General features: G+C 38.4%; 2 protein-coding genes across 3 annotated transcripts in view; both read left to right on the top strand.

The window, feature by feature from the left end:
- The window catches only part of ITGA1 (integrin subunit alpha 1), a 158,459-nt gene that overhangs the window by 2,637 nt on the left and 131,135 nt on the right, over positions 1–24,687 (top strand). The window contains exon 1 of one of the 2 annotated variants that reach the window (XM_042950174.1): positions 13,670–14,145. The exons of the other annotated variant lie outside the window; for it this stretch is intronic. Coding sequence (XP_042806108.1) covers positions 14,052–14,145 — 94 coding nt within the window. The 5' untranslated portion in view covers positions 13,670–14,051. Of the gene's footprint in view, positions 1–13,669; positions 14,146–24,687 lie in introns of those variants that run through there. 2 annotated transcript variants of the gene reach the window in all.
- PELO (pelota mRNA surveillance and ribosome rescue factor) lies at positions 10,498–12,420 on the top strand. The gene is made up of 2 exons (XM_042950195.1): positions 10,498–11,492; positions 11,790–12,420. Exons 1-2 carry the CDS (start codon positions 10,767–10,769, stop codon positions 12,219–12,221), a joined length of 1,158 nt encoding a protein of 385 aa, XP_042806129.1. The 5' UTR covers positions 10,498–10,766; the 3' UTR covers positions 12,222–12,420.

Genomic DNA, 24,687 nt, shown 5'->3' with positions numbered 1-24,687 from the left:
AATTGCCACAGATTGATTGGCTTAAAATAAGACAAATTTACTATCTTACAGTTCTGTAAGAAGTATCTCTAGGCTAAAATCAAGGTGCAGACAGAGCTACATGTCTTCTGGAGGCTATCAGGGAAAATCCATTTCCTTGCCTTTTCCAGCTTCTAGAGGCCACCTGCATTCCTTAGCTTGTGGGTCCATCCTACATCTTCAAAGCCAGCAGTATAGCATCTTCAGATTTTTCTCTCTGACTGCTTCATCATCCATTTCTTTCTCTGACTCTGACCCTGTTGAGTCTTTCTTATAAAGATCCTTCTGATTACATTGGACCCACTTACATAATGCAGGATAATCTCCCTGTCTCGAGATCCTTAATTTAATCACACATGGCAAGTCCTTTGTGCCATATAAGGTAACATTCACAGGTTCTAGGGATTAGGACATGACATCTTTGGGAGACCATTATTCTGCCTGCCAAAAGCCCAAAATGTACCCTTCCCATGATAGCCGATCACGTTTCCTTACTTTCTCCGTAATCCTCGCGCTCATTTTGATACTGTGGATATGATCTTGTTTTATGCATGTGGAAGAGAACTCCACCTTTCCCTCCACCACCCCCTGTTGAACCTGTGCTCAGCTTAGATCTCTGATCTTGAATCTCATGCTGTGAAATAATATGCCAGGTAGGCTACCTAAATGTGGGTTTGGAGGGCCTGGGGTGGCTTAGTGGGTTAAGCTTCCAACTTCAGCCTAAGTCATGATATCAAGGTTCAGGACTCTGTGCTGACAGCTCAGAGCCTGGAGCCTCCTTCTGATTCTGTGTCTCCCTCTGTCTGTGCTCCTTCCCCACTCATGCTCTGTCTCTCAAAAGTAAATAAGCATTAAAAAAATTTATAAATGTAGGCTTATATCACCACAACAAACCACCACCATCCCAATAAACTTCCCGTTGGATTAAGAATTGTCTTGTATTAGCTTTTAACGATATTTTAAAATGATTTGTCAACAGATTATTATTTTATGTATGTCAAAGTCCCAGCAAAAACTAGTGACACATATAAAGGATTTAACTGAAGGAAGTTTAATAAAGGGACTGTTTACAGAGGCATTTAAAGGAACTGACAAAAGATGGTGGAGCACCTAAGGACAAACAATACTGAGAAGAAAGCATCTGAAGTAACAGTGGGAAGAAAAGCCATTACTAATCCTAGGCATGAAAAGGGAGCATTGTCAGGTTGACTGTGAACTCTAGCTATGGGAGAGGGACTGTTGGACAGGAGCTGGTACATAGGAAGAGGAATGCAGCTAGAGCCCAAACTGAAGCCCCACCAGGAGGGAGCAGGGGAAATGAATACCCCTTCTTTTCCTCCCACCCTCTCATTTCTTGCCCAGCCTCTCATTGGCCATATCCAAATGGCAGAATTAAACCTCCAGGGGAAAAAGATCAAGACATACAATAACAGAGAAAAACTGGCACAACTTAATGCTGAAAGGCACATATTTATTGAGAACATATTCTGTGTGAGGCCTTGTGCCAAAAACGTTACATATATTATTTCATTTTAATCTGAGAAACAGGAAAAAATTCAGAACTATTATCCATATAGTGGAGATGAAGAAACCAAAATGCTAAGAGATTAATTTGTGCAAAGTCACACAACTAGTAAACGGCAAAGCCTGTGCTCAGCTTTGATCTCTGATCTCAGATCTCATGCTGTGAGATAATATGCCATACAGGCTATCTAAATGCAACTCCATTTCCCTCTTGCTCAACCCTCTAAATGTTAAATCCAAGTATACCTGTCTAAAAGACTTTCATAAGGACCTAATCAATGATGCAAGTCTGTTATTTTCATGACTTTTAGGTATACAGTGAAATTAGATGATGTCTACCCTACATTAATCATAACCCAAATAAGACTACTATCTCTGGATATTAAGAATATATAGAATGATGCCTAATTGAGTTATATGTCTCTCCACCCTAGAAATATTTTACTTAGCCTAAAAGCAAGGTGTCTTCCTTTGTGACTTTCTTCAGTCAAGATTTCCTATTCAAAATGAAGTCCAGAGGCACCTGAGTGGCTCATTAGAAGTGTCTGACTCTTGAGTTTGGCTAAGGTCATGATCTCGTGGTCAGTCGTGGAATCTAGCTCTGCGTCTAATCCTCTGCTTGGGATTCTCTCCCTCTTTCCCTTCCCACCCCTCCCCTCTCTAAAAAGAAAAATATATATATGTGTGTGTATGAAATCCAGTGAGGTGACGGCTGAACATGGAAATCAGACACTTACTCTTAACAAAGAAATAACCTCCCGTGGCACACAGTGGACTGACAGGAATTACTGAACATGGGGAAACTCTTTAGTCATTATGATATCAGTAAAGGCAGCAATACATTCATAGGATTTTTGTTCGTTTGTTTGTTTAATACATAGGCACTGAAAGTAGGAGTGAAATATACATATATATTTCACGTTTCACCAGTTTGCCTATTTGTCGTCCCTGCTGTCATGATGCTCTTTTGATGCATAAACTTGGGCACAGCTGATAACTATTGATTTTACTTCCTCAGATGGATGCTCCTCGGCATATGTGCCTCCACCTCGAACCCCAAAAACTTCTCATTAGATTTAGAAGTTGCTAAATTTTCATATTCTCCTTAAAATACTTCATAAAATAGTTCATGTTTAAAACATATTCAGAAAATTAGGGATCAAAGTGCTATTCTTTACCTACACAATCCTTCTGTTGTATGAAACACAAAATAGTGTATTTGAATTCATGTTATAAAATTGAGATGAAAGATATTTGGAATTGTTGCCACAATGCTAAAATCAGAATATACTGCCTATCCAGAGTGCTCTGTGACTGGAGAATTGTATTCACTCTCAAAGCAAGTACAGAAGAGTATCAAGAGATGTAAATGAGCTGAATGTATTCCTGTCAAGATTATTGAGTCTCTTTTAGCTCTTCTGTTGTGCCAACTCCTCTGAAGTCTCCAGGCCTTGCATAAGCAGTTACTCCCACTGCTTGCTAACCTCAAGTCCCCACATGAATGTCATTGCCAAGAAACCCACTGGAGTATATAGGTCGCCCTCTACCAGAAACATGTAAGCCCCTGGTGCTTCTATAACATACCACATGATAGGGTAATTAAATATCTGACTGTCTGTCTTCCCAGCTTGCTATATGCTCTATGAGGGTAGACTCTTCATTATCCTTAGCATCTACAATAATAGGCACTTGAAATTTGTTATTGAATAGACTATAGACAAAGCCATAAAATACTTAAAAGATCAGATTGTCTCTTTTTGATGCATATGTCCTTACCTGGAATATATATATCTACCCACATTTATATCTAACTGAATAAAAGACACCATCGATTGAATGATGCACCATTATTTTATGCACTACTGAGAAATAAAAGTGCTGCCATTCCAATTATAATCATTAGATTGTTAGATGCCTACTAGTTTCAGAGATGTTGAAAAGTAGGAAAATGTGCATCTGAAAATCACAAAAATAACAAACAGTAAATCTACATGGAAACTTTCTATCACATTTCGTTGTATTTTTAAAAACTGTATCATAAAATTTCAAACATACTCCTGGATACAAATGACACTCCTTCTGGATACAAAGATATGAACATTGTCCCTCTTCTTAGTTCTTTTCTATCTGATGCAAGGGATAATTGCTCCTCTGGCATCAGTCGCCTCACCAGATCCTAAGAACTGAGCTTCCTCTGAATACTCTCCCTCAGGAGAAAGGTGACAATAAAGTAAACATTGATCCAGCTGCATACAATCAATGACTAGTTTTGGCAAACCCTAAATTTTTGTCATATTGGTGATTAGCACTAGGGCTAACACAGATATGGAGGGACTTGATTTTTATCTAATGCCTTCTGTAATTTAAAAGGGAAGATTAAAAAGTCAAATAAGTCTTAAAAGGAGATTAAAATACATGCACTGGTTGGTGTTAAGAATTCACTTTATGTGCAAAAACATTAATATTGTTTTATCCAAACAGATCTCTATAAATACAACAAATGAGAAATCTAATTTGAAAAATCATTGTAATTCAAATATTAAAAGGGGTGACAACATATGCTTTTTGCATGAATTATATGGGATCTGCTATAATAAATGCAAATTCTTAAATTTGAATAGGATATCTAACTCACATTAGAACATCAAATGATTAAGATTAATGGGGGGGGGGCACCCGAATAGCTCAGTCGGTAAGCATCTGACTTCAGCTCAGGTCATGTTCTTACAGTTTGTGAGTTTGAGCCCCACATAGGGCTCTGTGCTGACAGCTCAGAGCCTGGAGCCTGCTTTGGATTCTGTGTCCCTCTCTCTCTGCCCCTCCCCCGCTTGCACTCTCTCTCTCTCTCTCTCTCTCTCTCTCTCTCTCTCTCTCTCTCAAAAATGAAATAAACATTTAAAAAATTTTTAAATAAAAAAAAGATTAATGAACCACAAATTTTATTATAAATCCTATACTCCTAATACAAATTACAGTGTACTTTTTTTTTTTAATGTTTATTTATTTTTGAGAGAGAGAGAGAGTCAGCATGAGCAGGGGAGGCGCAGAGAGACAGGGAGACACAGAATCTGAAGCAGGCTCCAGTTTGAACTGTCAGCACAGAGCCCAGCACGGGGTGGGGCTTGAACTCATGAACCGTGAGATCATGACCTGAGCCAAAGTCAGACATTCAACCAACTGAGCCACACAGACACCCCCTACTGTGTACTTTCAAAATCATTTTGTTAGGTATAATTTTAGTTTGCCAAATACTAAAGTTTGAAAACACATGGATACCGACCAGTCTTTAAAATTGTCCATTTTATTGTTATATTTTTCGTAAAATGATCTTGTATAGGTATACGTACAAACAGAAACACACCACTCATGGAGGCTTTTGTTGATAAATTTTTGCTTATCTGGTAGGAGGTTTTATATTATTTTGTGACAAGTGCAAGTAACTGCTTTTATTTATTTATTTTTTTTAACATTTATTTATTTTTGAGACACAGAGAGACAGAGCATGAACAGGGGAGGGTCAGAGAGAGGGAGACACAGAATCTGAAATAGGCTCCAGGCTCTGAGCTGTCAGCACAGAGCCTGACGCAGGGCTCGAACTCACAGCCCTCACGGGCCACGAGATCATGACCTGAGGTGAAGTCGGCCGCTTAACCGACTGAGCCACCCAGGCGCCCCATCAAGTAATTGCTTTTAATCACAGAACTTTAGACAGTAACTGAGCAAAAGTTCCTTCAAAACAAACAGACAAACAAACCAAAAACTTTCCCTTTTCCCCTTTTGCCTGAATTAGCTGAATACTTCTCCCAGTTGTCCCCTTAGCTTTGCTTGTGGAGGTCACATGGGCATCTCTGTACAATCCCAGGTTAGCACATTCTCCTTACGTAAATGATTGCATTTATTATTAGATATTCATAATCAGAGCTCTGGTTTACTCTGCAAAGATCATTTTCTAAACATGCATAATAAAACTGTTATTATATATTATTTACATTTTAAGATATTTTCCTCAGTATGATGTGTTTAAAATAATCATTTTCTTACCGAAGCATGGGTATCTCAAAAATTGAAATAGGTTTTTAGAAACTTACCTTAAGAATAATCTTCTCTTTAAAATTATAGTAACATTATAAAACAGAATGTTTTCATAATTTTAAGACACCAAAGATAGACAAGTTAAAAACTCTGTATTAAAGGAGAACTAACGATCACATATTCTTTCATATAATAACTATGATTATGTAACAGTTGCTGTGCTGAGTTTCAGGAACACAGGGAAATAAAAGGTAGTCTCTGTCCTTAAATAAGTTCACACTCTGAAAAAGGCAATAGACAAGCAAGGAAGCAATGATGGGAAGAGCCTCCATGGTGCTGTAAGCAGAGGAAGGAAAAAAGTTAGTAGGTGTTGCAGGGAAGTTAAGTCTTGGGATGCCTGGTGGCTTAGTCTTGGTTAAGTGTCCAACTTTGGCTCAGGTCATGATCTCATGGCTTGTGAGTGGGAGCCCCTCATTGGGTTTACTGCTGTAAGCTCGAACCAAGAGTGGAGCCTTCTTCAGGTTCTGTGTCTCTCTCTCTCTCTGCCTTCCCTCGCCACCCCCCCCCCCACTTCTCTTTCTCTCTCTCTCTTAAAAATAAACATTAAAAAAAAGAAAAAAGTTAAGTCTTGCAAACAAAAAAAAATACAAGAAACAAAAACAATTATACAGCCCCTATACTGTGCTAAGCCCAGGGTATCCAAATAAGAAATCCATCCTCAGGAGCCCATTAGCCCTGCAGCTGTCATACAAACCATTTCTAGCATTCTAACATACTATTATAATGGGAAGAAGGACTGTAATCCAATTACCCAATGAAGTGCATGAACTCATGCAGTAGGACTGACCTAAGGTTTCCCTGCAGAAGGGATACTAGTATAAATAATGGTACCCAACAGATTATTCATCAGTCAGCTTTACTGAACCAGTTATTTTTCCAAGACTGAGTATGATCATGTTAAAGTGAGCCCTTGATCCTTGCTATGTCTGATCCAGATTTCTAGCTTCAGGTCAGGCATTCTTGGAGATTTACCATATATCTCACATGTTTATACAACTCTACAGTTAACAAGTGTCATAATCTCATTAGAATCTTATAAGGGTTATCAAATAAGAGAGGCAGGACCAATAATCTTACTTACAATTTAGACTGAAAAGTTCAGGTTTGTAAGTTAGGGGCCTTATCTAAAGTTGTTATAACCTACTAGAAAGACCATGACTCCTGTCTGCCAACTCTTGGTGTGCAAGGATTAAACTTGGTATCGATCTTTTACCACTACAGTGGGCCTTAGAAAGAATCAAATTCAAAAGGTACTATGCAAAAATGAATATAAATGTGATAGAGTGAGATTATGAGTACTGTTTCAGTTTTTTAAACATTTTTGCAGCATAATCTTTACAATTAAGACAATTTTAATTATTGAATTCAATGCCCTCAATTCTTAAGAAAAAGAAACTTGAGTTTCTAAGACACTAAGGGCTGCCTAAAGTTAAGAGTAAAAACAATTGACAGGGTAAGAATTACAATCCAGGATGTTTGACTTCTAGCCCAGTTCTCTTTCTGAGACACTGGAATTACATCAAAAACAACAAATTGAAAACTTTTTTTTTATTCTAGAGAGACTAATATAAATAGAAAAAATAGATATAAAGTTGCTGATATAAAGGTTTCTATTTTCAAAAAGCCAATAAATATAAAATTAGAATTTAAAGTAACAAAGGTAAATGTTTTTTTCTCATGATTTTGCATATTTTGGTAAAAAAATGAAAATACCATATACTGCTGTATATTACTTAACTGCTGTAACTACAACAGCTTTAAAATAAGAGGAATTACTTTTTATATACCATTATTAAGTTAAGTGAACTATCATTAATTACAATATCATGCCTTAAGAACTGTCTGTGGTAATGTTCATATAGCTGCCACACTTCACATCTGATCCACTCAGGTTATTATCCATGTATAAGTGCCTACTATGTGCCAGGGACTTTTCAAGGGTCAGTGGAGGAGTAAAAGGATTAATCTACTCAGAGTTCAACAAGAAAGAAAAGATAGGTATTCCAATTACTATATGCATGGTTTCAGGGGCGCCTGGGTGACTCAGTCGGTTGAGCGTCTGACTTCAGCTCGGGTCATGATGTCTCGGTTCGAGGGTTCAAGACCCACTTCAGCCTCTGTGCAGACAGCCCAGAGCCTGGAGCCTGCTTTGGATTCTGTGTTTCCCTCTCTACCCCTCCCCCACTTACACTCGGTCTCTCTCTCAAAGATAAATAAACATTTAAAAAATATTAAAAATATTTACATATGCAGGTTTTCAAATGTGAGGTAACATTTAAGCTGGGGCTTAAAAAAGAAGTAGTATTTATGGAGGAAGGACTGAGAAGCAGTGACATTTTAAATAGAGAACATCATGAGTTAAGGGCAGCAAAGTAGACAGTTCCCAGGATGTATGGGGAACAAAAATTACTCCTGTGGTGGAATATAGGGTGCTGGAGGGGGCAAGTGGAAAATAAAGCTTGTAAAGCCAAATCATGGAGGCCCTGAACATCACAGAATTGGATTTTAATTAGTAGGGAATGAGAATTCTAAATAATTCAAAATAAAAATGTAATGATTAATCTGGAAATACTAAGTTACAACACAAAGCCTGAGAGAAAACATCTGATCATTCAAAAGTAAGCTCCAGTTACTAAAAAATAATTCTATTTCAGATCAAATAGTAATTCTATGAAAAATTTTGTAGTATGTTCACTGAAGCAAGTTTATGTTTAAAAAGACACCCCAAAGCAGTTTGCCTCATAATTTAAATAAACTCTTTAAAATAACCACAGAATTAGCAGTCAGTGTGGGTTTCCTACAGTTTTTAAATGTAGAAATATATGCGTATTTTCCTTAAGTAGAACACTGGATTTTTCTCAAGGATTATAATGGTGACCTAGGCTGGGCAGAAGGAGAAGTATGTTGAGCAGAAGAATATAAAGATCTTTTTTTTTTTTTTTTTTTTTAGTAATAGAAGCAAGGAAGGGACTGATGCCTTTCAAATCCTCTCAGTTGTTTCCTAAGCTGTGGGTCTTTAACTGGTAAAGGTGACAATTAAGGGGAAGTGGCAGTGGATGACAGCACATAACTTATGGTTGCAGAGATTTCAAGCATCCATAATATATATAATCTTGTACCACTGAACAGAGGAGAGGATGGAGAGTTAAGCATGTCTGAATTTAAAAGCTGGTTATGTGATCTTGAATACATTTCTTTATGTCTCTGTAATTCATTTTCTTAATCTACAAAATGAGGATAACAAATATTTATAGATGAAGATTAAAAGAGTATATAGGAAAGTACCTGGTGAATATTCAATAAATGATAGCTCTTCATTAAAAACTTAACATTTATTAAGGTCCTACGGTATGCCTGCCACTGTGATTCTGTGGTTTTTAATCTTTGGCAGACTTTAGAGAGAGGTAAATTGTACTTAGAAAGGTGATCAAGGAGCAACTCAAAGTATTTATCTCTCTCCTAGTTAGGAAATCTCCGTTGGAGAGAGGCAAGCCATCTTTACACTTTAGTGCGATCAGTTCCTTACTCAAAAGTCACTGGGTTTACTTGGAAGTGGAAGAAGGAAGTCTGAGTTAGAAACTGTGAGGGCACTCACTATGACAGGAAGGTGTGAAAGGAAGAGGGAAAGGAGGTAAGAGCAGAGAGCAAGAGGAGAGGCCACAAAAACAATGACTCTAATTTGTACTAGAGCTATAGAGGGGAATTTTGTGTCCCCTTAGAATCTCTGAGGAAGATAACTGAGATGTGAAATTCAAGACTTGTGCCAGAGTCAGATTCCTCCCTTTCATCCTGGTCTCACCAGTTCAAACTTCCCTTTCAGTGCCATACACAGGTTAAGAAAGAGAATGGGAAGATATATGGTGGGACTCTTCTGCTCTCCACCCCATCTTAACCCTCAAGAAAATTCTGATGGGCCTTTTCTATTTACTGATCTTGTTAAGAAGCAGTCCCCAATTCTCAACACCCCCACACCATAAAAATGCTGTGTGACTTAAGGATTTTCTTTAAAATAAATTCCATAGCCTTTCAGTCGGGTTGGTCCTACTACATCAGATTTTCCCCACTTCCCATATTCTCAGTTTTGGCAGTGATGATCCCGCCCTAAGCTTTTGCGACCCAATCCCTAACCTAAACATTTCACGGGCTATTGAGCTGCAGAAAGCGGAGACTGCCAATTTTGGAATCTGGGATTCCCAGGACATCGGGACAAGCAACTGAGAGGTCCACCCAGGGGTAAATTCCACGGATGGTTTCTTCTCTGTGTGGGGTCAGTGCTTTAACATCTGGGTTAGTCAGATCATGCAGACACGGTAACTAAGCGCAGAAAACAGCTGGGCACGTTGCTCTGAGCCCACACCCACCGTGACCAGTCGTTCTTAGAAACCGCTTCTGGAAATACCAGCTCCAAAAGGCGTGCAGCGCTTGAGTGCGGCAGGTGCAAAGCCGAGCACATTTTAGGACTGTGGGGCCAAGTCTGCACTCTTGAGAATTCCTTTTACTTTTAGTTAAGTTTTAACACTGGATTTACCCGGGGAAGAGAAGGTGTTCAGTGGCAGTTGCACGCAGCTGAAAAAAATAATTTGAACTACATATTCCTCAGATTCTGCACAAACAGTTGTGGAAGAGAAAACTTAGGAGGTCCAAGTTCAGCATTAAACGACCTGCCACCAAAGATTCCAACCACGTTCCTCCGTCGGTTTAGTCCTCGGACGTGCTTCACGCTTAGTGCGCCTGCGCCCGCGCGAACTGTGATTTCCCCACCCCCACCCCGCCTCCTCTTTGGGGACGTAAAACGTGCGCCGGGAGGCGGGACGCGGGCTACGCATGCGCGCTCATTGCATCAGCTGCTGGGTCTGTGCAGGCGGCTGGAACCGAGAAGACTGCGTTTGCTGCGGTGTCTCTCGCGCCGGTGTGGTGCCGTGCGCCCGGAAACTAAGAAAAGAAGGGCTAGAGTAAGTGTTCCCCTCGGCCGCTCGAGTCGGTACTATAGTATTTCTTTCCCGTCAGGCCAGTGGCTATAGGGACCAGACCCCGCCCCCTTCCCGGCCTAGACTCCCTTTCCCTCCCTGCCCCTTTCCCACCGGGTACCCCCTCATTTCCTCTTGTTCTGCCTGCGAATCCCCGCCAAAGTCATGAAGCTCGTGAGGAAGGACATTGAGAAAGACAATGCGGGCCAGGTGACCCTGGTCCCCGAAGAACCTGAGGACATGTGGCACACCTACAATCTAGTGCAGGTGGGCGACAGCTTGCGTGCCTCCACCATCCGCAAGGTACAGACTGAGTCTTCCACGGGCAGCGTAGGAAGCAACCGGGTCCGCACTACTCTCACTCTCTGCGTGGAGGCCATCGATTTTGACTCTCAAGCCTGCCAGCTGCGGGTTAAGGGGACCAACATCCAAGAGAATGAGTATGTCAAGATGGGGGCTTACCACACCATCGAGCTGGAGCCCAACCGCCAGTTCACGCTGGCCAAGAAACAGTGGGACAGTGTGGTTCTGGAGCGCATCGAGCAGGCCTGTGACCCAGCCTGGAGCGCAGATGTGGCGGCTGTGGTCATGCAGGAAGGCCTCGCCCATATCTGCTTAGTCACTCCCAGCATGACCCTCACTCGGGCCAAGGTGGAGGTGAACATCCCTAGGAAACGGAAAGGCAACTGTTCCCAGCATGACCGGGCCTTGGAGCGATTCTACGAACAGGTGGTCCAGGGTATCCAGCGCCACATAAACTTTGATGTTGTGAAGTGCATCCTGGTGGCCAGCCCAGGATTCGTCAGGGAGCAGTTCTGCGACTACATGTTTCAACAAGCAGTGAAGACCGACAACAAAGTGCTCCTGGAAAACCGGTCCAAATTCCTTCAGGTAAAACAGTCTTATCCAAGGGTAATTAAGAATGGGCAGAGGGATTTGTATAAACTACTCTTAGGTTTTAGGACTGGGAAAAGTACAGGAGGAGAAAGTGTTTACTGGACTGTGATTGTAAGCAAGCTAATGAAATGAAAAAGAGAATTGTTAAATAGGGTATTTACATAGTAAACTTCGCTTTAAGTTCTCAAACTTAATAAACTTTTATTAGTGCTTTTGGCTTTAGGTCATTGCAGGATGATTAATGGGTACTCTTAAGATTGTTTTGCCTAACTTTCATAATTGTGATTCCAGGTACATGCCTCCTCTGGACACAAGTACTCCCTGAAAGAGGCCCTTTGTGACCCTTCTGTAGCTAGCCGCCTTTCAGACACTAAAGCCGCTGGGGAAGTAAAGGCTTTGGATGACTTCTATAAAATGTTACAACATGAACCTGACCGAGCTTTTTATGGACTCAAGCAGGTAGAGAAGGCCAATGAGGCTATGGCAATCGACACATTGCTCATCAGTGATGAGCTTTTCAGGCACCAGGATGTAGCCACACGGAGCCGATATGTGAAGCTGGTGGACAGTGTGAAAGAGAATGCGGGCACTGTTAGGATATTCTCTAGTCTTCATGTATCTGGAGAACAGCTCAGTCAGTTGACTGGAGTGGCTGCCATTCTCCGCTTCCCTGTCCCTGAACTCTCTGACCAAGAGGATGATTCCAGTTCTGAGGAAGATTAATGATTGGAACTTCTAACTTAGACAATCTGTGTCTCCATTGTTACATTTCCTTAGCATCCTGGCAGAAAGCTGCAAGGCACTTTGTGATTCTTAAGGAATTTCTCATGTATTTGGTCACACTAGGTATTGTGTGATTGGCAGGACATGTATTCAAACCAAACAATAAATTAAAAGGAAATAATCTCCACGTACTACCATCTTTATTAAATAGGATAATTTATATAGAAACTGTGAGTTATTTGCAGTACTCAAAAAGCATTTTGTGTATTTAATAAGAGTACCTATATATTCTTTGGGATAGATCATAAAATCCCAGACGTTTTTCCCTTGTCCTTTAGGAAAAGCTGTTTGGTATTTCATTATCCTCAGCTACACTGTTTATCTTAATTCTACATAGTGCTCTTGCACTGTTTAATGATCCTTTTTTGCACTTTTCTAAGTTTTAAATTTGCTGTTTTAAGTGATGGCCAAATAATTGTAGACTTTTCTAGAAAACAAATTTAAAATGGTATTTTTCTTAAGAAACTTGTTAAGCTCTTGGTGAATTTTTGTTGTTGTTGTTGTTACAATTAACATTTGTTTTGGAGGACCACGTAGTTATTTTGGGATCATAGCACTTTGACCTGCTAGGGATTTCAAGATAAGCTATTCGAAGTATTTTTATTTTTAAAATGCAATTAAAGTGTGTGATTTACTTGTTATGTGGCTAATTAGTGCCAAAGCTGAAAGTAGTCCCCAGTCTAGACTCCCATTTCTTTGCGCTACCACACTATGTATTTAGTTGGCTTATCATAAATATGCATAGTGCTATCTTATATTTCTATGTGGCATTAGTCTGTGCTTGCACATTCTTATTGGACTTTCCCTAGACCTTAAGTTGGGGTGAGAACACCTGTTCAGAAAGTTTGGTTAAGTCACATCTTTAGTAGTATGTGGTAGCTGACTTGTAGTCCAATACTTTTTACTGTAATGATGGAATTTCTGCAAATACCTGACTTTAAAGTATTATTTTCATTAAGTGTCTTTGATGCGCATTTTTAAGAGTTAGGAAGGGGGCCCTGGAGTGTAATTGCATCCTGACCTTTTACAAACCTCAGCCTTAGCAAAATAATTAGGAAAGTCACTATAAAGAAAAAATGATAATTCAGTTTGCAACTGATGGGTATCTACTTCAAGTACAGATACCAAGTAAATTGTTGCTTGTCCTTTTTGTCTCTGGGCCTTTCTCCTGGGATAGATCCCAGGTTGGGATTTTTTCATAATTTCTGACTAATGTGAGCTTTTTTTTTTTTTATCTGTAATTAGGAATAGACACCTCCATGTACTTTAAAATTACATTGTTACATATCTACCTCCTAATCTAAAAATAATTTGGATTGTGATTATGTCAGTGGATATTTAACTTTAAAATATATGAAAAACATGTTATTAAATCATTTGGTAGTATAGAAATGAAATTGCTAAGACTTTTAATGTCTTATTTAATGTCTGATAATGACTCATATTCTCAGTAAGAATTTAAAGATTTGGGGCATATATTACTCTCATAATCTATGCAGTATTGGTTATTCCTCGGTCTGTTATCTACAATGATAGAAATCAGGAGAAATAAAACCTACCCATAAATCTGACCAATACATTTTAGGTCATAGGTTCTCAAACTAGCTGGTTGTTAGCCTGACCTTGAGAGCTTTTGAAACTCAATACCCAGACTGGATCCCAGGCTAAATAACCTTCACCCCTAGAAGTGATGTTTTGTTTTGTTGTGTTTTGTTTTGATTTAATCCCCAGGTGATTCCATTGGGTATCAATGCTGAGAACCATTGATTCATGTCTTGCTATTGGTCTATGGACCACCAGCAGACTGGACCCAGGACCCTGAGAGCTTGTGGGAAACTAGAGTCCAGGACCTACCCTGGACCTTGTGAGTTTCAATCTGTATTTTAACATCTCCAGTTGATTACTGTGTATAATACAATCTGATAAATATAGGCAATAGTTTATTCTCCCTGTGCTAATAAATCTATGGCTGGGGTTGCCAGATATGGAGAAAAACATTTGAATTTTGTTTTGTTTTTGTTTTTGTTTTTAAAACATTTGAGTTTCAGGGTCTTTCAAGAGAGTTAATTGGCCAATATTCAGCTTAACTATCAATAAGACTTTTCAAAATAAAAGCATGTATTTTTGTCTGTAAAGTGCTTAAAATATCTTCAAAAATTTCTATTTTTTAAAAGTTACATTTTATACCATTATCAAGAATATAAACATATGCGTATAGGGTGAACTATCAAAATAGTGATAGTATATGTACTAAGCAGTAAAACTTTTTTGTTTATCTTAATAAAATAAATGGGCTTTGTGGAAGTGAAAAAAGTAGTGATAGCATATAGAATTTAAAAATTAATTATAATTTATTTGTTACTAATCTCTAAAAAGCAAAATGAATGATAAGTCTTGGAAATCATATATAGTAGTTTAATTCTAATTGCTATTCATTAACAGGGAATAACTGGTTACAAATGGAAACATACCTTTCAATGAAATTTTGTACTGTAAATTTCCTTTTACCATCAGGCACTTATAAGCAAAGATTTGCTGTCCCTCCTGGACACAATAAATAAGTTTGCAGAATGTTTCATTTTACTCTAGATACGATATATATATATATATATATATATATATATATATATATCAAGTTTATTCTGCTATTCCTGGTCCCCCATTTATATGTTAAGTATTTTGCTAATTTTATATCTAGATTATTGATTCTGGATTTCATTTTCATTACCCTCTTACATACAAGTTGGATCTTTTCCCTCCCAGATGTCATTAGAGTTGCTTTGTAAAGCTAATTTTCCTTTATCTCTACCTATTTTCTGTTATTAATTTTATTTTCCTTTTTTAATCCCTGTGACCAGTTCTCTTAACCTCTAATTATCTTTAACAAAAGTGACCCATAATTTCTGCAATTCATGTATTTCTGGAACTGAAATATTCTTCATTGCTAAAAATAAAAGTAACACAGATGAATTATATATATGTGAATTCCCCAAAGTAAAGCTGTTAGTTGGGAAAGAAGTATTGTGCTTTTAAATCCGATGGTGTCCCAAGCAAATAAGATGGAATGTTTGTGTTCAGTTCCAGAATATGTTGAATTGCATGTTGAATAGGGGTTTCTGAGGTGATTCTGAGGATTTGAGGAGAAAGAAACCCTTTTGCCTATGGTCAGAGCTTAGAAATGGAGCATCTATATTTATATTACACCAGTCATTGAGGGTGATACATTTAATTTTATCCATTTGTTTTTAGTGCCTACTTTGATCCAAGCACTTAGCTGGGTTTAGGAAAGACAACATGTAAACAAATCACTGTTACAAAGGTAACATAGAAACTGTAAGAGGGCACAGTGTTGGAAGGGGTCACTTTCCCCTTTATAGAACTAGATGAACTTCATAGAACTAGAGCCAGTAACTTTACCTAAAATAGTGAGAAACCTGGAGAGGTTATCAGAAAGAGGAGAACGGTAAGTGTGCTAATCACATTAGACCCTCCATGCCACAATAAAGAGTGGGTTTGACAATAATGAGAAACCACTGAAAAGTTTAGGCAGGAGAATGGCATGGTAAACTTTGCATTTCAGAAATGTAACTGTTCAGCAGTATCAAGGATGAATTGGAAGAGGCAAGAAGACTGGTTAAGAGAATGCATAGTAGAAAAATCCCCAGGGAAAACAATATTGGTGTGAACAAGGACAGTAACAATAATCTGTGAAATAAGGAATGAAAAGAAGTCAGTAGGCAATATGAAGAGTTAGTATCAAAAGGACATGGGCTGCAGTTGTTCAGAGTTGAAGAGTAGACTGTAGGGGTAAGTCAAACTTTTTTTTTTTTTTTTAATGTAAGAGCAATAATGGCAAAAATTAAAACAAAACAAAACAAAAACAGGAAATCTAGGAAGAAAGCCTAGCTTGCACGGAAAAACAGTTCTGTTTTGAATCTAGAAGGTGGCTGCAGGACATCCAAAATGCTCCTGGATGCTCACATCCTCACTCCCTTCAGGTTTTTGCTAAAATGTCATCTCAGTGAGGTCTTCCAAGCTAGTCTTTAAAAAAAAAAAAAAGATAACTTCTCCAAGATTTTCTTCCAAGCCCTTCTTTATCTTATTCTTTTCTATAATGCTTATTTCACTTAGTTTTCTTATATGTCTATCATGTAAGCTCCATGAGGACAGAGACTATTGTCTGTTAGGTTCATTCTAATGCTAAGAATGCTCTCTAACACACAGCAGAGGCTCAAAAACTTGGGGGGTAAATGAATGACTGAATGAATTCATTCAGTCCCTTAATTAAGAAGGTCCCTTAGTTAATTGTGCTCACAGGTCTAAAGTTCAGGAAAAAGCAGTTGGCTGAGGTTAATGTTACAGGATTTGTCAGCGTATAAGTAAACCTGAAATCAGAGAAAAAAAAAGTGAGCTAACAGAAATTAGTAAAGCTAGGAAAAAAAGGCCAGAGACAAAAGCATAGGCAAATAGATATTTAATCTCTTTAAATAAATGCTCCTTGACTCCATTATCTATTGAAATCATTCAAAGCAGAGGTGTTTCCTGTATTTCAATAATATGGTCAAATAATCCTTTTTTCTCCTATTGCACTCTGTAGTATTCTAGAGATATACACATAGAAGAGCCAAAGTGTTGATTTCATAGAAGTTGAGTTTTAAAAGTTCTTAAGATAAAAATTCTAAATTTGGGGCTAAAGCCAAATTACTTTTGTATATGATTTTTAAGTGGGTCTTAATATACATTCATTTACAGATTTAGTATATGAAATTTCCAGTTAAAAAAAGGATGTGTTAGGGGATCAAAGTTGGATTTATTAAGATATTTTTTTTCAAGATTACCATAGCACAGAAATTATTACCAAGTTCTATCTTTCAGGCCAGGTTTGTAGCAGTGTTACTGCTATTGGACCCTTAGCCCTTGGGCTCCTGTCCTAACATGGCATCTTTGATTTCCATCACTACGCTTCCTCTTTTACTCCCTGCAAAAAAGGCCACAAGTGGCAGAACTGTGGCATAAATTTTGCAACATTTTATTTATACTTACGCTTCTTTTAGAAATTGATTTTGACCTGCCCATAATTTTCTTGTAAATATTTTTTTAATAAAATGAGTTTCCAAGTAATGAAGAGCAAAAAGTGAGGATTTGAAGGGCAACTAAAAAATGAATCACAATTTCAGATAAAGTTTTCAGAACCCTAAATAAAAGTTGTCTTCATATTGATGTCAGTATATTTAAGCTTTGTGCAGAGCCTCAGTGTATGGATTCTAAGAAATTTAGTATTTTAGACAAATGCTTTTCGAGATTTTCTTCATACATTATGTGTACTGCTGATCAACTGGGACTTTAGAAGTTTAGTGGAAAAGTGTTACTGAAAATTCATAATGGTTTCTAAAGGAGTTGAGATGCAAGTATAATATTTGTGTGTATTAAGGATGCCTTATTTAGAAGAGACTCGAAAGTCAACAGTGCAGTTGGTTAAGATGTTGGGAAATAAGATCTATAGTAATGGTCTTGGAATTTAGCATCTGAGGACTTACTTAACATAGTCTTCAGGTAGCAGGTAAATTTCTCTAAAAATGAAAAATAAATTGGCCAATTTCAGTAAGGAGCTAGTTAGATGAGGAAGAAAAGCATTGACAAAAGATACTTGTTAAGCTGAAGTAGAAATGATAAAATCTCATTTGTTATTTTTCTTTATATACCAAGAATTCTTCCTTTTTAGGAGGTGTTTGATATATAGCATCACCATCTGTATTTTCATCCGTATTTTAGAGTGTGCTTTCTAGATTTCTGAGTATAATAATTTGTAAGATAGTCCATTTATATGGCAGTATTTAATTTCTCCATTTTAAGAAACATGTCAGTATATTCTGTTGTGATAAATAATACTGGGAAGCAAACTGGTATATTGTGAATTTGTTCACTTAAATTGAGGTGAAAATCCTGCATTTACTCGAGGAAAATCTGTTTGTGTGTGCAATACTGTGGTTGCAAATGAATTTGAGGCTATCATTTTTGGTCCTGATAGTGAGTATTTCAATTCTGTAATAAGTAGTATCAATATAGGAAAGGTGCCAGTTACTAAAGATTGTGACATTTATGATAAATTGTGGGGACTTGAAGTGCTGTCTTCAGTTCCCTTTCTTCAGCTTTTAACATTGCCCACTTTAAAATCCCATCACTTGGGCATTGAAGAGGGCATCTTTTGGGATGAGCACTGGGTGTTGTATGGAAACCAATTTGACAATAAATTACATATATTAAAAAAAATAAAAATAAAATACCATCACTTAGAACACCAGTGTAACAGAAATGTGCCTGTTTTCTATATAGTAGGAGAGTTAAAGGACTTAAAGCTTATTTCAGTTTAGGGAGCCACATTACGTTCAGAATACCCAAGCCTGAGAGAACAATATCTGCCAGGCTGCAAACACAAGAGAAAAATGTCTTTGCAGACACATTGCCTGGCCATGCACAGGGTTGGCTCCACTGTCCCAAATCCAGGAATGGACAACGTATTACATGTTTACTAAGGGCCAGGTTACGGCAAAGTACTTTAGAATGAATTATTTAATTATTTTAAGAGTCCTGTGAGAAAGATTTTTGTCATTATTTTCAGGTAAACTGAAATTAAAAGAGGTTAAATCATTTGCCCCAAATCACATAGCTAGTGGGTGTGAAGAGGTGCCTGATCAAGCAATACCCTAAAAAATGCAAGAATGCCAGTTCATTTTCTATTTGGAGTAGGTCAGATGTGCCTAGAAATAGAAAAACTATTTGATAACACTGAATTTTATTGGCCAAAGTTTATGTTTTTTATATACCTACCACAATTATTTTTCATCTCTTCATAAATACCAGGAACTCAATCCTATGGCAATCTATCTAGAATATGAGAATCAGAAAGTGTGTAGAAACTGTTGCAAGTCTATGTATTAAACCAAGCCCCTCAAGCCTTTACTTAGCATCTATTATTATTTCACACCTAGTTTTAGCAAGCTTGTTTTTAAAAACATTTTTAAACCTATGTTAATTCACTCATTCATTTATGCATTTACTAAGCATCTTAAGTAGCAGGAACTATGCTACTCTTGGGTGTGCAAAAATTAATTAGGAATTTTTCCCTGTCTTTAATCAGCAAATTAAATATGAGGGAGAGATGATGACATGTGGCCAAGCTGACAGGGAGGTGACAGCTCAGGTGGCTCCTGAAGCCCCATCAGAAGAAAAAAAGTCTAGGGCTTAGAGTATCTCACTGGGTCCTGAGGACATTACTATGCCATAGCGACTGATGTTCATATGGAGGAAAACACTGAATTACACTCAGTGTATTCTGTTAAAGAAATCAAGGAAATACAGTGTCTTCCGTAAGTATTTTCCTCCAAAATTATTAAAAGACCGTGGTACTTAAAAAAAAAAATCTTTAGCTACCTATTAAACCTAGAAGACAGTTCCAGATAACCAGACTTTAAAGATGAATTCTCGTTAAGGGAAAACTAATCCAATAGATCTTAGTTGTAAAATTTATCAGAGATGGGAGGTCCTCGGAGTTCAAGTCCAAGTTCCAGAAGTTTTATGTCTGGAATTTTTCATCAAGTCCTAGTGTAAACATTGACTAGAACTTTTTGTTTGACACTGTTGTAAAAAATTGCTCTGTGAATATAAAACATATTTTAATCTTGTGTTTCACCTCATTGATCCTGTGACCATAATTTGTATTTTTTTTTTCTTTTCCAAATGTACTGTTGGCAGTGGTATGAGTCACTGGGGGGGGGGGGGGGTGGCGTTTGAGGTGGAGGAGAGGAAGATTGAAAATACATTGCAAAAAAGGGTGGGGGAGCCTGGGTGGCTTAGTTGGTGGAACACCCAACTCTTGATTTCAGCTCAGGTCATGATCCCAGGGCCGTGGGGTCAAGTCCCAAGTTGGGCTCTATACTCAGCTATGATTCTCTCTCCCTCTGCCCACCCCCTCTCTCTAAAATTTAAAAAAAAAAAAAAAAAAATTGCAGGACATGCCTCTAAATCATTTACAATCATAAAGGTTAATGCTGTGAGGAACCTTATGTATCATCTGACCCACTCACTTCATGATATAGATGTAACTGAGGCCCAGAGAAGGTTGGTAACTTGTTCAAAGTCACATGAACAGGAGTTTTTCATAGGGTCCACATTCCTGTTTGATCCATCCTGTTCCTATTTCTTACCCACTTTTATTGTCACCAATGCTTATTGGAAGGTGGTTGGGGTTGAGAAGGGACAAAGTGGGATCTTAGAATGCTTTAAACCCTTCTTATTTATCAAATAACTTCATCTGGGGCAAGGCAATTTCTCTCTCAGCAGCATCATTCAGACCCAAATTTAGCTTTGAAGTTCAGTTATTCACTCTTTGGAGGAGAGTCTTCTGCTAGAGAAAGACTCTGCCTCCTGCCTTTCTTCTTCTGAGAAGCATTTCATTCTTCTGACAACCATTTACTAAGTACCTGCCATGTGCCAGGCACTCTGCTAGCCCCCAGCAATACGAGGTGGGTAGAGAAGGTCACAGTCCCTGTACAGAAAAGCCAGTCGGTAAACAAGCTATTGTAGCCCGCAGTAGGTGCGGGAATAAATGTGGAGGAATGTAGGTGCACAGAGGGTGCTCTTAACTCAGCCTGGCTTCACTAAGGAGCTGCTATCTAAACTTAAAGTGATCAATTCCAGAAGTCACATTGATCTTCCATTATTCTCTAGAGAGATGAGGCAAAGGAAACTGAGAGCATTTCTCTTTGAAAGCCTCTCAAATTTATTTGGTACCTTTTTCTTCTTCAACGTAGTGGTCCCTGTAATCCCTAAGCCCTCTAGATGTTAAATATTTATAGTGAAGAGTCAACAAACCTAAGAAGAAGAGACATCATGGAGGAAGGAGATTACATCACCTCCTAACCTCAAAACTGAGTGAAAACTGTACAAGTGGTATGAGAAATACGGATTAGGGACTATGATTGAAACAACTTTGAGATTCTGGGACCTTTATATCTTCCACGTTTTTGTTATCTCCTGTTTCTCTGTGACAAGCAACAGCAAATCAGTTAATCCGGAAAAGTGAGTTTGTTTTTCTGAGAACAGAAAAGAAAGGGATGGTGAGAGGGGGAGCATGGGACGTTATGTCCTACTCCACAGCCATTCTTGGAAAAGAGGATGTCTAGGAGAGAGAGGGTGACGGCAGCTACCTCAGGGAAAAGAAATCTGACTGCTGGGCCAGCTGTCAAGAAAGAAGTGACAGCTTGCTTGGGCTTGCGGGGAGGGCCCAGAGACCGGACAGTAGGAAGACCCGCTAGAGTCTTTCTTTATTCAGCATTTTATCCTCAGCTAAAAATTCAGGAAACTCCCTTAATAAATGGCAACAACTTCTCTCTTAAGTAGTGCATTTCACTAAATGGCCGACATGGATGGGGTGTGGTGGAAAGAAAGGAAGTTTTCTGCAGATGAGAGAAAAGAACAATATATGAGCAAGAATGACTCTGGGAACAGTTCTCTGACCCTTTGTGTCTCAATGGTATTCTCAGCTGGGTTAAAGGAAATGGAGTAACATGTGGAATGTGGGGAAGTCGGAAGGGCTGAGAGGCAAAATTATCTACCTCATTAATGTAGTCATATTTTTAAAAATAATTAGTCTGTTATCACTGAGACTTGGATAGTAAATTTCTCATTCTGGGCCTAACTCCTTGCCTAGAACTTAACAGAGCTTAATTAAGTGTTAGAATGTCTCTTGTCTTTCTGGAAATCATTTCACCCACATCCCTAACTCCCATTCTTGCACTAAGTCTCAACAAAATATAGTGGGGAATGGGGTGAGTAGACAGGAAATACAGAGAAAGGCAAGACCTTTTGGTAATGCTTTGTTGTGGGTTTAAAGCTCTTAGATTTACATTTGATGCATGGGTTCACATATATCCTAGGTGAATTAGAAACTTTGTCAGAATCAAGAGTGCAGTACAACCAGATTTTACAGTTGAGACTATGAAAAGGATGTTGCATACTAAAAATTACAATGTAATTTGCATACTATTTGCTATAGTTACCGAAGAGTATATATAAGCATTTGCAAGCACATTGCATTTGTGAATAACCAAAATGAATCACGGCAGAAGAAATCATCTCAGAGGACTCTGTGGCTGTGGGAGGGCAAACATGAGAACTAGCCTGTGAGTCAGGAGATCAGGATGTGCCCAGGCCCTACCATTAGGTTGTGTGACTTGAGGAAATCATTTCATTCTTTTGAGCCTCTGTTTTTTCATCAATAGAATGAGAAAAGACAGGTGGTCCTTGATTTCATAGTCACTCTTGCAGATCTCTGATTCTACTTAGTACAGTAGCAATAAGTGCTTGTTATTTTTAAAAGTTGTATCTTTCCAGCAAAATAAATCTTCAGTGATTCTCAGGTTTAGAAAGAATCTATTTTGCACCATATTCCAAAAGCTGCCAAATTTTGGGTTTGGCTGACTGCTAAAGAGAGCTGCCTCTAGGAGCAAATTCCAGAGCTGAGGGTCATTTATTTGGAATGCTTTGCCAAATAGTCCCATATTTTCAAAGTTGTTGGGGCCTTTAAACTGGAGCATCAGAGGAGAAACAGTTGTTTAAAACATTTTTTTCAATAGGTGCACAAAAATTTTGAAGTTTACAAATATTTTTGAATAGTTTGCGACATACCAATGGCATGCCAGGCTGCATAGTCCTGCCACTTTCCTCCTTGTTATTTTCCTTCCCTATCAACTGCTTGCTGTCCCAGAGAACTGGACAATGAGAAAACACAGGTCTTTGTTTCTTCTGGAATGTTCTTTCTGTTTGACCAGTGGTTCTCAAACTAGGCTACCCATCAAAATCAATTAGGGAGTTTTAAAATCACACTGATGACTGGGTCCCACCCCAAGACGATTAAGTCAGAATACTTGGGAAAGGACCCCAGGCATGCGTGCGTTGAAAAAGCCCCCCAGCAGGTGTTTCTTATCTGCAGCCTTGTGAAACCAAGGCATCATTCACCAAGTAAGCCAGTTGTCTTTAATATGTTCTGTGGCCGCAGTACCAGTCAGCTGCCTGGCTAAGAAAAAGACATGGGGCACAGAGAAAACTGTGAAATTGTAGATTAATTATCTCCACTACTGAAAAGGCAACTTCAGAAAGTTGATGAGGGGATTTCTTTGGCTTTAGTGCCTAATTGTGGGATCTATCTATTCCTTTGTGTATTGACTTTCTATAATAAATCCACAATTGGGACTAATGTTGACCATTTTGTGAATATTTATTGATGCCTTTTACATGTGCATATGTTGTTAGGTATAGTGGGAGAAGGTACAAAAAAGTAGAGAACCTGCTTCCTAGTTATTGAAGGAGGGAACTTATAAATCTTGTGATGCAAGAATTCTGTAAGACAGAACCAAGACTGAAAAATCATATATTGTACAGAGAGTAAAAGCTAAAATTTTTGATAACAGGAAGATATCACTGTTGGCTAGACTCACTTGGGAAAACGGTATCTGAGTATGGGCCACCTCCTGAATGTCTTCTTTCACTCGGTTGGCAGGCAGCAGTGGTCAGAACATTGGCCCTGAACTAGAAAATCTTTATCATAGATGAGCTCTGTGACCTTGGGCAAGTTATGTTATCTTTATGATCCTCAAATTTAGATTTATGAGCTTCAACCTGTAAAATGGGAAAAATGATAAAACTTTCCTTATTGAGTTGCAAGGCATAAGCGATATGATTTAATAAAAATACCTGGAAATTATTAAGAGCTGTATTTAACTTAGTTTAATTCCTCCTTCCTACTGCATCTTTTTACCATATGTATTACCTGGGCACCAGATCAGCTGTGGAGGTTTAATGCAAAGGAAATGCCTCATGTCCTTTCCTATAATAAATCCCTACCATCTGTGAAAGATGGTGTTAAAACCAGAAAAAGTGGATTCACTTCCTCCAGAGCTATCCTCAACAAGAGATGGGCTAGCCAGATCATGCCTGGCCTTCATAATATTTTCATTTCTTCCATTTCAGATACATATGCATGTCCCACCTTAGTGCACAATGAAGGTGAAAACCTCACTTTTGTAACTGTTAGAAGCCAATAAAGAAGAGGAACACAGAAAAGCATGTTTCAGTTTTGAAGTTCATGCCAGGAATGGTAACTCCTCAAGGCTACCACTATGCACATAGAGAGAATGCGAACTACCCAGTGAGGCAGTCCTGTCTCTGCAGGAACCATAGCAGCTATGCAGTCCTGTGATGCTCGGGCTGGTTCTCTAGCAGCCATGACATATCATTAGTACTTCCAATCAAGTTAAATTAATGCTAATTCTTAGGTTAAACAATGTATTGTGTTTCCTCCATTTAAACACCTTAATTCCTATGGTACATATTCATTATTTGAATATCA

This window comes from Panthera leo, chromosome A1 (assembly GCF_018350215.1).
Source record: "Panthera leo isolate Ple1 chromosome A1, P.leo_Ple1_pat1.1, whole genome shotgun sequence".
Classification (NCBI taxonomy): domain Eukaryota; kingdom Metazoa; phylum Chordata; class Mammalia; order Carnivora; family Felidae; genus Panthera; species Panthera leo.
Note: the sequence above shows the minus strand (reverse complement) of the source record. Positions and strands in the feature narration are given on the sequence as shown.

What these genes read in the sequence shown, in the direction of transcription:
- PELO (XM_042950195.1), top strand. Translation starts at nt 10,767, where the DNA reads ATGAAGCTCGTGAGGAAGGACATTGAGAAAGACAATGCGGGCCAGGTG. An exon ending in ACCGGTCCAAATTCCTTCAG is followed by an intron (nt 11,493 to 11,789) that starts GTAAAACAGTCT and finishes TTGTGATTCCAG; the next exon opens with GTACATGCCTCCTCTGGACA.